General features: G+C 43.7%; 1 protein-coding gene and 1 long non-coding RNA gene across 4 annotated transcripts in view; one reads left to right on the forward strand and one right to left on the reverse strand.

The window, feature by feature from the left end:
* Nucleotides 1-2,669: 2,669 nt before the first annotated feature.
* ZBTB14 (zinc finger and BTB domain containing 14) lies at nucleotides 2,670-11,664 on the reverse strand. Of its 2 annotated transcripts, none has more exons than XM_083450182.1 (3): nucleotides 10,418-11,664; nucleotides 7,953-8,033; nucleotides 2,670-6,802 (listed from the first exon to the last, which is right to left on the reverse strand). In XM_083450182.1, exons 2-3 carry the CDS (start codon nucleotides 7,953-7,955, stop codon nucleotides 5,459-5,461), a joined length of 1,347 nt encoding a protein of 448 aa, XP_083306308.1. In that variant the 5' UTR covers nucleotides 7,956-8,033; nucleotides 10,418-11,664; the 3' UTR covers nucleotides 2,670-5,458. The 2 variants fall into 2 exon arrangements, with proteins under 2 accessions (XP_083306308.1, XP_083306309.1); XM_083450183.1 differs by having other exon boundaries at nucleotides 11,123-11,386.
* A 268-nt stretch (nucleotides 11,665-11,932) lies between these two features.
* The window catches only part of LOC310681995, a 44,547-nt gene continuing 40,856 nt past the window's right edge, over nucleotides 11,933-15,623 (forward strand). For both annotated transcript variants that reach the window (XR_014513705.1, XR_014513706.1), the window contains exon 1: nucleotides 11,933-12,043. This is a non-coding gene — a long non-coding RNA (uncharacterized lncRNA). The remainder of the gene's footprint in view (nucleotides 12,044-15,623) is intronic.

The following is a 15,623-nucleotide window of genomic DNA, read 5'->3' on the forward strand; positions in this document are numbered from 1 at the left end:
TGTAGCCTGAGATTCAGTCCGTTTCTTTTAAAGTCACATTTCTAGCCATTAAGGGCATACAGGGTTAGAAACTGCGCTTACATCACAGAGATGAGAACACTTGCTCAAAGATCAGTCCAATCAAAATGTACTCAACTATACTAAGAATTGAATTTACTGTGTTGCAGTGTGCCACTTTACCACTTTTTATTTTTTAAAAAGTTATCCTGCTCCTTTTATCATCAGTCAGGTATTTTTTTTTTTCTTACCACTTACCTTGTCAATAAATGCTTACTCAGTTTCTGAACACCAGAAGGATGGATAGAAAAAACCAAGGGCCAGCCTGCTTCACAAAACGTGGACATAATTGTTTTCCTGTCTTCTGTTCTTCCCCACTGTGCCTTTTCCACCTTAAACCTTTCATTTCTTTTCCAGAACATGAGCCTCTAGAAATGTCGCCACCTTTTATAAAGGTAAAGGTAAAGGTACCCCTGCCCATATGGGCCAGTCTTGACAGACTCTAGGGTTGTGCGCCCATCTCACTCATGAGGCCGGGGGCCAGCGCTGTCTGGAGACACTTCCGGGTCACGTGGCCAGCGTGACAAGCTGCATCTGGCAAGCCAGAGCCACACACGGAAACACCATTTACCTTCCCGCTAGTAAGCGGTCCCTATTTATCTACTTGCACCCGGGAGTGCTTTCGAACTGCTAGGTTGGCAGGCGCTGGGACCGAACAACGGGAGCGCACCCCACCACGGGGATTCGAACCACCGACCTTTCGATCGGCAAGCCCTAGGGGCTGAGGCTTTTACCCACAGCGCCACCCGCGTCCCAGGTGCGCCACCTTTTAAGCATCTGCATTAATACTGAAATCAACAAGCTTCTGGGGGTAGCAACCTACAAATCTTAATAACCTATAAATCGCTACTGTGGTGGAAATATAGCCATGGTCAAATATTGAATGGTCCATGAGAAAGCAATCAAAACTGTAATAATTATAGTGTATCAGTGGGAATGTGACATAAGTCATTATCGTATTGAGGCTAAACATTCTCAAAACCCTAAAGCTAGAATGTCTCCTGGTGTTTTGAACAAATAAATATGAATACTAGTAGATCTCATGCTTGCATTAGCATGTTTAAAAGGAGACACGCTTTTAACAGAAATGTACACGTTGGATTGTATGTATATCATTATTAGTCTTTCTACAAATACATGCATACAAGGGGCTGCTACCTGCTTGCCAACCCCAGTGTGATGGCCTGGGATTTGGACTCAGAGGCTGAACCTGAGGAATCCCAGCCTGCACAGGAGTCCCTGCCTCCAGAACCAGCTGAGCCGGGGCTGGGGCTTGAGCCTGAAGGGTCCTAACCTGTGCTGGATCCTCAGGTGCAGGCACCAGCTGAGTCTGCTCTGGCTCCTGAGGTGATGGAGGACCCATTGCCTGCAGGTGCTCCACTCTCAGCCCCGTCAGAGGAGGCTGAGCTTGCCTCTGGGTCCGATAACCCTCCAGCCTCTCCTGAGCTGCAGAGGCTCAGGGAAGAGAGGCGGAGGGAACGAAGTTCCCACAGGAGGAGTGCTCGCCTCCAGGCCAGGAGAGGCGAGTCACCTGTGGACCGGGCCGCCCTATGCCTCGGGGCAGATAAAAGCCAGCCAGCCCCAGTCCCAGGTTGCGGGAGCAACACTGTTGGTAGCCTGTTCCTGCCTGCACCCTGTCCTGCTCTCCTGCCAGAGTTCCTGACCTCACCAGACTCCTTGCCTTGGACCCCGCTTCAGCTTTGATGGACAGCCTCCATACCGCACCCTCGACCTCGGACTGAACTTGGACCTCGCTGCACGGTTAACCCTCGGGACCAGCACACCTGCCTAGCCATCAACACCCCTTCACCTGGCCAACCCTTCCTCCCTTTACACATAACCGAAGACATTTTACATTTCACCCATACCCTTGCCTTGCCTATCCCCTCACAGCTCGCTCAAACCTCCACTCCTCCTTACAGTTCACCCCAAAATACCCCATCATCCCCTTTAGGAGCATGTGAGGGACCTCAGAGAAGGGTTGAGCAGACTGCTCTCTGAAGCAATCCCTGCCGTTCAACACTGCTTCAGTGATGTTTAACAGAGTAGGGTGCTTCAGAAGTTTGCCAAGCACCTTCCACTCCTCTTAAAGGGCTCACCTGTGATGCCTGCAACCTGCACAGCTTGCCTGCCTGCTGGTGTCATACTGGAGTTGCCATGAATGTCTACTGGCAGCCAGACAACTGCTGTGTGAAGAGAGCTTTACAGTTCTATTATATGGTAAGATGATATGCTATTTATTTGCATTTTGTTATATAATTATGAGGCATAGCTGGCAAATTGTTGGCGGGTACATGTCTAGTGAGTGTGTTACTTAACAATATGCATGATAGTTTCAGTACTAAAGTCATGTTAATCTGTTTATGTCACCCACAGTAATTCATTTCAAATACTAAGGCAGGTGCTCCAGTCATCATTCACTACTTGTTAAGCACATAAATTGGATCCTTATAGTCATCTCTCTCTGACTTATAAACCAAGAATCTTATAAGCAAATTGCTTTTAGGTTATATAAATTCACTGAAGTTGCATATCAGACATTCTAAAACCAATATATTGAAAAGTAAAATAAAATAAGAATGCTGTAAAATGTATAGACACATTACACCATGTATTCTAAAATATTTGTGTTTTATTTACAGGACAATTTTCAAACGGTTGGCATTTTAAATTTAACTTAAACTTGTCTATTCATTGAATGATTCACAACATTGTAACAAAGATCAATAGTTAGATGCAATTTTATTCTAATACTTAAAAATGTTAGTCTTAATTACTATTTAGAAATGCAATAGGTGATTTGACACACAATAATTTATAAATACATATTCTAATAACTAATTCTAACCCAATGTTATAAACATTTTTTGTCCAATGTTAATTAAAATTTAACCTTGATAATAGAAGTATGTTAAAAATGTGTGGGGAAATTTCTTTAAAGACTTGAACGGACTTCAGCCTTCTCTTACTGAATGGAAATCCCATCCAACAGTTCATTACAAATGCAATTGTAATCACTGAGACATCTTAAAGCATATCTGAATGCTAAGTTTGTATTTCGAATAAAACTGGTTCATTAATTCAGGGCAGGCAGGCTAAGGAAGTATTGAAATCACTTCACAAGCTTAAAATTTTCTTATACTCAAAATGATCCCAAGATCATACATTTCCTATCAATTCCCTGAAAGCATCTCACGCTAGACATCTCTGGAAGAGATAGACAAGACCTGTTCCAAAAAGCTGATGATTTTTTAAAGCGGCGTAACTGAACCTAAGCTCTGACACTAAGCTGCAAACCGAAGCACACTTCATAGCAAATAAGCCTAACTGAACATTAAGCCTAGCTGAACTTAGATCGCTTTCCAAACAGAAATGCTTAGGATTGGGATGTAAATCTCAAACACTAAATATCACAGCTAACTGTAACGCAGCCAAAGGCTACAAATCTATACACACTAGCTAGGGGGTGATCTCCACTGAATTCAGTGGATTTTCGGAGTAAACACACATAGGATTGCACTGCAAGACTAGTGGAATTCTTAGTTACTGAGCAGGGAATATGGTATGAAATCATAACAAAATGCAGCTGTGTAACTCTAAATCCCTTAAGGAATATTGATACGTGTTGTCATTATCTCTATCCTTTCCTAATCACATTCCCATCATCCCAGTTCCTCCAGGTTTCATGAAAAGGCTGCTCAAGTAGGCCTAGTTCTTACCAAAGTGTTGGGCTATACACTTTACAGACTGCAGGTCAAGCTCAAATGAATGCTCCCCATAAGGAAAACTACAATCTTCTGGAGAAGACTAGGCTATAATCTTTCTTCTTGGTGTCTAATTTTCCACTGAAGCAATTTGTATAGAAGAGCATCACTGTGAACTGCAACCCAGTGTGAAGAGGCATAGTCTACTGAAAACTAGGTTGTAGAGTCTTTACAGCTATCCTATAGTAAGCTTCAACCCAACTGCCTGATGTTCTGAACCATTTGCTTCAGATCTTCAAGCTATACCTAATTATCAATCATTTAAGAACAGTAAAAAACCTTGAAAGAAAGCAAGGATTTACTACAGCTGACTGTAGCAGAGCGACACTGCCTTCCTCTACTGCTTTTCTCTACTTCTTTTCTTCCCTGTAACAATATGCCTTGGCTCCTTTTAACTCTGCACTGGAATAAATCATGCTGATGGAAAAGCATGATGGTGGATCTGTGCATTCTTGGACAATGGCCATGGAGACCAGAAAACCCCGGTGAAGGAACCTGAGTTTGTCAAGTGGTATTTGCACCTTTCCAACTGTAAGCAGCAGTGCAACAGCTGTTCCCTGCCATTTCCATTTTCTTAGGGCTAGGCTCCCTAACAGAATACAATTAAAGGCCTCCTAAAATAAGACAAAGACAACTGTTATTTTTGTCTTAAGCTGAAGACAGGAATAGCAAAGCAAAATGCAGGCACATAGGTAAGTCGGGCCAGGGAGGAAAAACATCTGCAAGATAGAGAGTGGTTCTAATGACCTTGGGATACACCAACTCACCAGCTGAAGAAACAAGATAATTCCCAGTGTTCAGATGCCCACACAGCTACATTAAAAACTTGTAGTGACCATCACAGTGGATTAACAGACAACTGCAAAGAGCTATTATATAAAGACTAAAGTCATACCTTCATGAGTTTTGGTTAGAGGGACAACAATACATTTCTTATTTTAAAATGATTTTTTGCATTCATTGTAATTCATAATTTCAAAGTAAAAAAAAACTGTTGTACCAGACATTATTTATTTAAACTGTTCAAATACTCATTAATAGCCCAATCTTCAGGCCGATGGAACCAAAAGACTTGGAGTGACATACTTACATGGAACAAATTTCCACTGAAATCCACGAGGCTTACTTCCACATTAACAGCTGCAATCCAGTGAAGCCCTAATGGGCATACATTTTGGTTCAGCAGCTTTTCCTGTCACTTGTCACCATCCTGAATGGACAATCTCTAAGGTATTTAGAGATTCCCTTGATCACAGGAAGCATACTTATGATTGGGATGCCAAAGCAACTGAAATCAATGGAACATAAATAGTTTAAATTGAAATATTTTAGTGTAATTTCCCTGTGCACTGGAGTGTAAGGCCTTCCATTCCACATGCGTAGAGTTTACTAGACATGCAATGAAACTCAGAGTTTTAAGAGGAGTAAAATACTGGCTAGAGTCTGACTCTGTTTTTTATTTATGCCTGGACTGTTGCCTAAATCAAAGCCTTCTCCCATGTTTAACGACACTGATAGGGTAGTTCTTTGCTGCAAATTTCAAACTATATTTCTACTCTCAAAATCCCTTTAAAAATACTTTCTCCAATGGTGAGTTATCAGACCAAACATTTTTCAACTTGTGGATTCTTCTGCTTTTAACTACAAGCTATAGTTTCCAGCTGTTGTTCTGCCTCTGCAGCCATAGCTGCTGCCTGTAATTGTTCTGTTTCACTTTGGAGAGCACTAGTTGTGGTTACTTGTTTCCTTTCGCTGTGCATATTGTTTTCATGTCTCTTTAAATCAGATGCTTTGGCAAATGCTTTAGTACAAGAACCACAGACAAAAGGCTTTTCCCCTCTGTGTCTTCTTTCGTGGTCTTTCAGGTGAGACTTGTGCTTGAAAGCTTTGTCGCACATGTGGCAGGCAAACGGCCGTTCGTTACTGTGAACCCTCTCATGCTTCTTTAGGTCTGGAGCACGAATGAAAGACTTCCCACATACTTCACAGCTATATGGCTTATAGCCTGTGTGGATCTTTAGATGCTCTTTCAAATGGGCTTGGGTGGTAAAGCCTTTAGTGCACATTTCACAAACAAAGGGTCTATCCGCAGTATGAAGTTTTTCATGTTTTCTCAATCGTGCTTCGTCTGAAAATGTTTTGCCACATGCCTGACATGCAATCTGCTCTCTGTGACCGTAAAGCAAATATTCAAATTTCATGTCGCCAGCTGCTGTTGTCCATGCTGGCGTCTGTTCATCCTTGACTTCACTGATGCCATCGTTAAATGCTAGAGCTTGAGGAGTTTGAGACCCTAGTTCTTTTGTTTCGGCAGTGTCTATGGACTCTACTTCCTGACCGTAGCAGTTCACTTTTCGAACCTCTTCACTGCCCAGCTCTTTCAGAATTGCTTCCTGAACTCGCAAAGTTGCAGTTGGTGACTTGCCATCTTCTTGACTGGGGGGGGTTCCTTCCATTGTCATATCTGATGGGCTATCATCATGATCTCCAATTTCTTCAACCTCATCGTCTTGGTTATCATTAGATTCACCCATTGATCTGTTTATTTTAAGACAGTACTTATTTTTTGATTGCGAATTGTCTTCCGGACTAGAAACATCACGTTTCTGAGAACAGAGTTTGTCCAAAAATCTAATCCCAAGAATCTGACCAGACGACATCATTAAATTAACGTCTTCTTTTTTAACTGAAATCTTGGCTGTGTACATATAATTCAGCACTTCCTCAAATATATCTGACCGAAGGAAATCAATCTCTATTACTGATGAGCTGTCAACTTCCAGTTTTTTGAAAAGCTTTTTAAAATAGGTACTACAAGCGGCAAGCACACACCTGTGGGCCCTGAATTTCACGTCTTCAACAACAATAGCGATGTCACAGAATTCTCCTTCCAATCGCTGCTCATTTAATGTTTTCAGAAATACAGTTTTGTGATCGTCGTCATTATATTTAATGGTTTCAGACATACTGAGGAAAAACTCCTGCAGAAAAATTATGAAAAGATTTATTTGTAAGCTACTCTGACAAAACAAAAGACATTTTGAGAAACGTAGTATTAGATCTGAACTTTATAACTCAGATTTGCTCAACAACATTTCAAGCAATTAATAACCTTTAAAAATCTCAATACAGTGGTACCTCGGGTTACATACGCTTCAGGTTACATATGCTTCAGGTTACAGACTCCGCTAACCTAGAAACAGTACCTCGGGTTAAGAACTTTGCTTCAGGAGAAGAACAGAAATCGTGCTCCAGCGGCATGCTAGCAGCAGGAGGCCCCATTAGCTAAAGTGGTGCTTCAGGTTAAGAACAGCTTCAGGTTAAGAACGGACCCCCAGAACGAATGAAGTACTTAACCTGAGGTACCACTGTAGACACAAAGTTGATCTACCTATTATTGTGTAAGCATCACAGGAAAGCAACAACAACAGTGCCATTCTTCTCTAAGAAAGTGGGCAAGTGAACTGTGACCACAGTCATAAATACTTTAGGATTTCCGGCTTGCCTGCAAGTTGTCCACTGGTCTAGATTGAACATCATCTGGGATAATGAAAGGTTGCATCCCAACACATTGCTCAGCAGTGCGGCCAAACATATAAATCCTTCCTTCCAACTATGTTCGGAAGGCAGCAACAACAAATCTGAGTTTGAAGGGCAAGAGCTGAAGCAGGAGGAGTAGAAAGTGCTGAGAATGGGAGAGGAAGACAAAAGGTATGAAGTGAGGGAGAGGAGAGGCAAAGAGGAAATGGCCCTCTTCCCAAATGGTCCTCTTCGCAAATATGCCCCATCATTTCACTGGCAAACTTATACAGTCATACCTTGGAAGTCGAACGGAATTTGTTCTGGAAGTCCAATCGACTTCCAAAGTGTTCGACTTCCAAAGTGTGCTTCTGATTGGCTGCAGGAAGCTCCTGCAGCCAAACGGTGCCCCGTTAAACATTCGGCTTCCAAAATAACGTTCGAAAACCGGAAAAGTCACTTCCGGGTTTTGATTGTTCAGGAACCAAAATGTTCGAGAACTAGGTTGTTTGAAAACCAAGGTAAGACTGTATAGGCAATTACCTAATGACTAAAATAATTTACTGAAGCAGAAAATTAAGGAAATGCAAAAAAGAAATATTAAGACTGTACCATGAACAATGAAGGATTTTTTTCTTAATATCTGAACAAAATGTTGACGGTAGGTTAACCTTTATCCTGAGGGCCCTGAACCTGAAAGAGAAAACGATGAGGTATCTTTTAAAAGAGTATTATTTTTCTATTATCCCATTTTTCCTTTAAAGAGTTCAGAATGGTCTACCAGGTTGTCCCTTTTATGATGAGTTAGAGGAGGCTGAGAGGACTGGTGAGCTTCATTGCTGAGTAGGGATTTGAACCCAGATCTGACTCTGTGATTTACACCACACTGGCTTCCATGTCTTTATTGCTAGTATAGTATTTCTACATTAAAATCAACACAACTTATTACTGAAAGCAGAATCTTTGCATACTTGCAAGGACAAAATGCACAACAGATCCTATAGTTCCATATAATCCTACTCTCTCACAATTTAGGCCACAATTTCCAAGATAGGCCATTTCCCCTGCTGAGGTTCTGATATCAGAGATCAGGCATGTTCAGGGTAGTATAGTTGTAGACTAGGCCCTTCTATGCCTTTAACATGAACATCAGCATACTCCCCTATAGGCCTGCAGGATATTTATAAAAACACTAGTAACTTGTATGGTGGAGATTTGGGGAAGAGCAGGAACTGCACACATACGTGTGTGTGTGTGTAGAGAACAGGAATGTAGCTCATGTACATATGATTCAAAGGGGGGGGGGATTTCAAATTGTTCCAGCTATGGATAACTTTTATTAAGCAAATTATTTTTGCAAGTATATGAAATATTCCACTGTAAAATCTGATACAGCAGCAACTGTATGGAATTTTGATTTTGTTGTTTATCCTTTGACTTTATTTTTAAGCAGTAAGAAGACCAAGAAATGAAGGGAAATATACAGATGTTTTTATCTCTTAAAGCATAAATCGTCGCCTCTCGGGTTTCTGGTTTTTATTTTCATTTGTTCCACTTTTTCTGTTTCACAAAATCCAAGCAAGTAATTCATTTGTATCCGACTCTGGTTGCTCACAGTCATTAGCAAAGGTGTTACGTCTGATGTGTGTCTTGCCTAATACATGTCCTGTACGCTTGCTGGCTTTTATTTCCCTTCCAAATGCAGGTGATGTTTTGCTCAGGCTTCCTCAACCTCAGCCCTTCAGATGTTTTTGGCCTACAACTCCCATGATCCTTATCAGGATCAGGCATGTTCAGGGTAGTATAGTGGTCAGGAATGATGGGAACTGTAGTCTCAAAACATCTGGAGGGCTGAGGTTGAGGAAGCCTGGTTTAGCTTCACAAAAGCAAGTAGTTTAGACTTGTGTGTGAAAAAAGTCTTGTCATGGGCCATGCCAAGAAGGTGGCACCACCTGCCATTGTCAAGCCCACAATGGTTGATATTGCAGGAGGTGCTTCTTTAAATACTTTGGTCCAAAGCCATTTAAGGCTTTGTGCGCTAGTACCAGCACCTTTAATTATTACTATTAACAAGACAACCCTAGGAGAGGATAAGCAGGGGGTGGGTTGCTCCCCACTAACGGAATGTCCACCCTGATGAGATGCATCTGCTTCCTTCATTATTAACATTCAGCATGCCTTCAAAAACATTCTTGTTCTGATGACTGAACTGTTACTGGAAACTCTTTGAGTTTCTGAGTGTTACATTTTCATATACTTTTCATTTTAGGGAATTCAGACAACACCTCTATCTGTTCAGCCCACATGAGACAGGGTTCTTGGGCAGATGGCTTGGCATATCCATGTGACAAATCAGAGCAGGAGGCAGGACTAGTACAGGTGGCTCTGCAACCCACCCATCAAATTTCTTGAATATATTGGGAGAGGAACCATCTGAGCGTAACTATTGTTAAGCTTGCTAGATTTAAGAAATACAGTATGACATTTTTTATACCCAAAAACCTGCATGTGGGAATCCTGTTGCAATCAATTAAGATTTTCCCCACGTAAACAGATTTCATTTTGTTTATTTACTGAAATGCCTACTCCTACCCTTCAGTAGCCACTCAGCCTTCTCAGAGTAAGCAAATATATTCAATCTAATGGAACTAAAGCAAGACTAATAAAGCAATCCCATAACTGTCTGCTTGCATCCAGTTCAGTAGCTTCGTCTGAAGGTGATCTTAAACTCCTATATCTAGGGATATAGGAGTTTAAGATCACCTTCTAGGGACCTTGGACAAACTACTTTTTGATGTACTAAGTATTTTTGTTATCAAAGATACCACTTTAAATTTACTCACATAACTTTTTAAATAAAATGTGATGACGTACACTTTTTGCGCTTTTAAAGGAAACTAAAATTGAGATAAACCCTAACTGCAGCAATGTTTATTTAAAGAACATGGTTTACTACCATCGCAATAAGCACCATAGACTAGTTTCGTGAATACATCCTCAAACAATCCCCCACCCCACCCGCGCGCCCTAAATCAGATTTGAATTAAAGAGGGCGAAAGCATAATAAACACTCTTACTCGGAAATCAACACCGCGACAACCATTATGAGTCAGTCCCGATTCCTATTTGTTTCGTACTGAACCGATGGCGATTTTTTCCTCTATAGGCGAGCAAGAGCGTGCATTCGCGGCGTGCACGTACTGGAACACAACTCCTCCTCCGGCAAGCAAGCGAGCAGCGCGCGAGTAACCATGGAGCAGACGTGCACGGTGCATACTCGGTGCATGCGTGCTAGTGCCCGTTCGGGGACGATGCCTGTGCCCCCGCTAAGACGGGGCTGCAGCGGAGTGGAGCGCACCCTCGCCTCACACGCGCAGCTCCCCCGTCCTATTCCGCCCGCCACCGAAGAGGCGGAGCCCAGCAAGGCCCGCGCGCAAGGCGCTGCTGGCCCCGCAGCCACCGCTCGCGCTCGCGCTCCCTCGCCGAATGGGGGCGGCGGAGGACGGAAGGCGGGGTGGGGGCGCTGCGGCAATCTCGGGCGCCGAAAGCAACCGCTTCCCACCGGAGAGCGGCCGAGAAGGCGGCCCTTTCCTGTCGGGACTGCCCCGAGTGGCGCGAGGCAGCCTAGCAGGCCCGAGCCGGGCGGCGCGCGCGGGAGCAGCTGCTGCAAAAGGGCGGCGCGCGGCGGAGCCTCCCCAGTGCACCTCCCCTCCCCCTCCTCCCGCTCGCCCGGTTCCGCCAGCCTAGGCTCGAGTGCGCGCGCAGATGCCCCTCGCGCTTACCTGCCACGCTCGGCGAAGGGACAGAATATGGGGAGGGGAGGGGAGGAGGAGGGGGGTGGCCGCGGCCGCAGCAGCGCTCCGCTCCGAGTAAAGGGATATTTTGGGGGGGATTGGGGGGGGATGGGATGTAAGGGGAAATGGCGCGCGTCTCTGACCGTTACCGCCGCTTCCTGCACGAGCATTCAGTGCGCGCGCGCGGCGGCCAGAGGAGGCGCGCCGGAGGCGGGAACGTGCATGCGCGGTGCGAGCAGGGCGCGCCCCCCGCAGGGAGAGAGCGAGAGAGAGGAGGGGGCGGGTGCTCCGATGAGGAGGGAGGCCGCTCATTCGCGCAGGTGGCCTGGAGGGGGCAGAACGGGGAGCCCGACCAGCCATTCTGAGGCGGCCTCGGCGGGCTCATGCACACAGGAGGGCCGACGCCGCGCGTCGCCATGGACGGGGCCGCGCCGAGAGTTGAAGCGGCCTCGGGAACCATATTAAAGTGCGTGCGCGCGTGCGCGTCTCTCGCTCCCATTCTCTCCAGAGAGAAGCGTCTTGTCTGCATGGGCGTGTGAGCGCGCGCGCGCGCGCCATTGCTCTCCGGTGTGATGTCAGAGCGAGCGGTTACGTGGGAGGGCGGCAGTGCCCGCTTTTCCCTTCGCTGAGGGAAGCGTAACAAAAGCCGCGGGCTGAAAGCCCCGAGTCTCTCGCGGCTACTGCAGTCGAAATCCTCCCCAACACAAATCCACGGCTGTGCTATCCGGGTCTTTGTGTCTCCCCGCTTCGCCTGCATCTACCGTTAAATCTGAGGGGGCAGAGCGGGCCGCGCGCACTTCGCGCCCCTTCGCGGAGGTTTGGGCTGCTCAGACTTGTCTCCTTTTCTTTCCGGTGAATATGCTCGTTTTTCTCCCGCTCCCCAAGAGAAAGAGAGCCTTGTATATATGTGTTCGTGTGCTGCGAATACAGTATTAAAAAGATAAAAAGCACGAGTTTCCTGGTTGGGAGGACCTAACTAGACTTACTGAAAATAGTAAGTGTGGTAGTGTGGTATTCCAACAACAACAATTGCTTGCTGCAACCAGGTATTCAGCAGCCCTTACATGTCCTTTTTCCTTGGGTGCAAATTAGTATGTGAATGAAAGCTTTAAGGCTGCTGAGCCACTAGTGCGCGATCCAGGTTTTGTGAGGCCCTTGAGCAACAATACCTCAAACATCTGACCTTGTGCGTTCTTTCAAGATAGTAATCCTAATCCTTCACGTCCAAAATCGTCTAGTGGTTATTTCCTCCTTCCTGGGGCTGAATCTATCCATATTTTAAGTTGGCCCCCTATTAACTGGCTAGAGTTCGGTGGCAGAGCATATGCTGTGCATGCAGAAGGTCCCTGACATTTACTGGTTTTTAAATTTATGTATATTTATTAAATTTGTATACCGCCTTTTATCTAAAGACCACAGGTTGGTTCACAACATAAAAATACTAAATGAGAATACTAAATATGTAACTAACAACAACAACACATCAGTAACCCCAACTTCCACAAATGTGTTTAAAAACCGTAGATGGTTTATTTACCCAAAGGCCTGGTTCTAGAGAAACATTTTCAACTGGCACCTAAAGATAATGTAATGAAGGTGAGCCTCTCTGGGGAGAGAATTCCACAAGCAGTGAGCCATCTCAGAAAAGGCCTGATTGCTACGTATTTTCAAAAGCTCTTTGAATTTTTTTTTGCTGTGAAATGATTTGGAAGCAAAGCCATAGACTTTGTTTTGCTATTTAAAGCTGAAACAGGTGAATTTTGTGAAGACCTTTCCCCAGAATAGTGATTGAGGTTTACCCTAGTGCAGAACTGGTCCTGTTTAGGGTTTGTATGAGATTGTTGTATGTTAGGGGTTGTATGTTTAATCGTAGAATCATATAATTGTAGAGTTGGAAGGGACCATGATCATGCAACCCCCTGCAATGCAGGACTCTCTTTCCCAGTGTGGTGCTTGAATCCTTGACCCTGAGGTTAAGAGTATTCATGCGTTACCAACTGAGCTAAAGCTCAGTGTAGAATAGAAAGGTGGTAGAAGGATTGGCTGAGCATTCAGATTCTCATCTGGCCACACTTGCTTTAATAGGACTGTATGCTAATTTTTAAGTGGGATTTTATTTTAAAATACAGGTTTTCCTCCACTGTACTTATTTTGTTTCCTGTTGTCTCTTGAACATAGGGCTATTGCACACATTGAGAAAGCATTACAGCTGTTTGAAATGTAATTCATGTACAGTATCGAATATCATGAAAAACACCTTATGAATTATCAACTTGCCTTGTGTTTTGGACACAATAAAAGGTTGGAGTCCATGTTTTGTTGCTTTCTGAATGAAGTTGAAGTAGCTGGGGTCTATGTAGATTGTGTACAATTCTATGAACCTGTAATGAAACCACACTGAACACAGTGGGGCTTGTTGCAAAAAATAATAAAATGCATAAGAATAAATTATTAGAGAGCCAGGCACCACCCCACACATTGTGAAATGCTGCCTTGAGTCTCCTGGAACCTAGTCTAACAATTATAAGCATTTCACTACATTGGCTTTCTTAAGTACATGGACCTTGTTTTATTATTTAATAATTATTATATACTGCTTCCAAAGCAGAGAACGTGCAGTATACATGCTAAATAAAAGGCACTGGATTGTGGACTTCTGTTTCAAGTTATGATTCTCTCACATACCCTCCAAATGTCCCGATTTTCCAGGGGCAGTCTCAGAATAATGAAAGCCATTCTGGATTTTGATTTGATCCCAGAATGTTCCTTTTTTCTCTGCTAGTGTTGCTGTTGCTGAGCTCGGGGAGTAGGATGAGCTGGCACTTGTCCCGAGTTACGACAATGGGGGTGGCGAGGGAGCATCCAATTGCCTCTCTGTGGCTGTTACTGCTGGCCTCCTTCATTGGGCATTTCATAGCTGCTAGAGAGTGGACCCAGACCTGCATGATACGCCAGCTCTGAGTGGCAGGCAGTGGGCAGGGCTGCACTGGGTGGGAAGAAAGTTATAGTGGAGTGGAGATTGAAGTCTTGATTTTTTTAAAAAAAAAATGCTTTGTGTGGCAGCGTCTAATCTTGCCCCCTTCTAAAATTTATAAAATCAGGATTAAGCGGTTTTCTCAGAACGGTGGAGGGTGTGTGTGCTGTGTCCCATTGGTGTAGTGGTGGTAGCATTTTCCCTTCTTCTGATATGGAATCCACTCTCCAGTAGTGGTGATAGCATTTTCCCTTCTTCTGATATGGAATGCTGTGGTGAGGGGACAAAAATGGGGAGCTGTTAAGGGTCAGGCGGCGGGGAGTGAGAAATGTCCCTATTTTCATCTGAGGAATGTTAGAAGATATGTTCTCATGCTGCAATGTAATAACTATACCCTTCCATTTTGGAATAACCAGAATTTTTTATTTTATTTTGTGGCAATCAGTGAACTCATCCAAGACATTTATGGCTATTTTAATATAAATATGAGTAGAGACAGGAATCCTGACAGAAGGTGGGGCAGGAGAGGCAGAAGATTGCAAATACAGCCCTTACAAGAAAATTAGTTGTGATCTAAAGGATCAGTTATATGCAGAAATGGAGAATTGGTGGAGCAGGAAACTGCTGAACTGGCAGTAGAAGCAGGAGGGTTTGGGAACATGGACAAAGGATAAAGACAGTGTCTATGGCCAGAGGAAGGATGGGATAAAAACTGGAAGAAAACATAAAAGGACTTGGCTTAAAAAGGCCCAAACCCAGAAAAATGTGACCAGTTCAAATATGCAGTTTTGGGTTGATCACAATTATCCAGTTTATTAAATGATTTCTTCATGAAGACAGCTAAGGCTCAGTTTTTAAAGCTGACCTTCAACATATAAATGCACATTTTAAAATGCTTATATTACTTCAGCTTAGTTTCTTTCATAGTCTCAGCGTTTAGAAACATGACTGTTAATTTGTTTCTAGGAGTATTTTATTTTATTTATTGAATTTATATACTGCCCTACACCTGCAAGTCTCAGACTGGAACATGTTGATTCGGAATTCAAAATGCAACATGTTGCATTTCAGTCCCCCCATTCTGGCTGTAGCCTTTCAGGATGCCAGAAATCTCACCCAATTGCTTTTAGGGCACCCTTCTATCGGACATAGCATTTTTATAAGAAAACAAGAACTTGCTATCCTTTCTTCCATGTGCATGCAAATGTACTTTTCACCTGGGGTCTGTGGATCCTGGCGGCTATATGTAGACATGTACATATGCTGTATGTATTTGCTGACACACACTCCAATTTTACTACTCTCTGGCTATGTGGCATGACCCTTGATCATAATAAGGCAGAACTGACAACCCACAGTGCTGCATCTTCAGAAATTATGATCCCTGTTGTAATTAGAAGATTTGCCCTTGTATAGTTCTGTGTAAGAATGATGCCTTCAAACAAGGCTAGTCTTGTTACAGTTAGTTTGTATGGATCACTACATGCATAAGAGCTGGATGAAGACCAACAAACA

The sequence above is a fragment of the Podarcis tiliguerta genome, assembly GCF_965153285.1.
Source record: "Podarcis tiliguerta genome assembly, chromosome: 7".
Taxonomy (NCBI): Eukaryota; Metazoa; Chordata; class Lepidosauria; order Squamata; family Lacertidae; genus Podarcis; species Podarcis tiliguerta.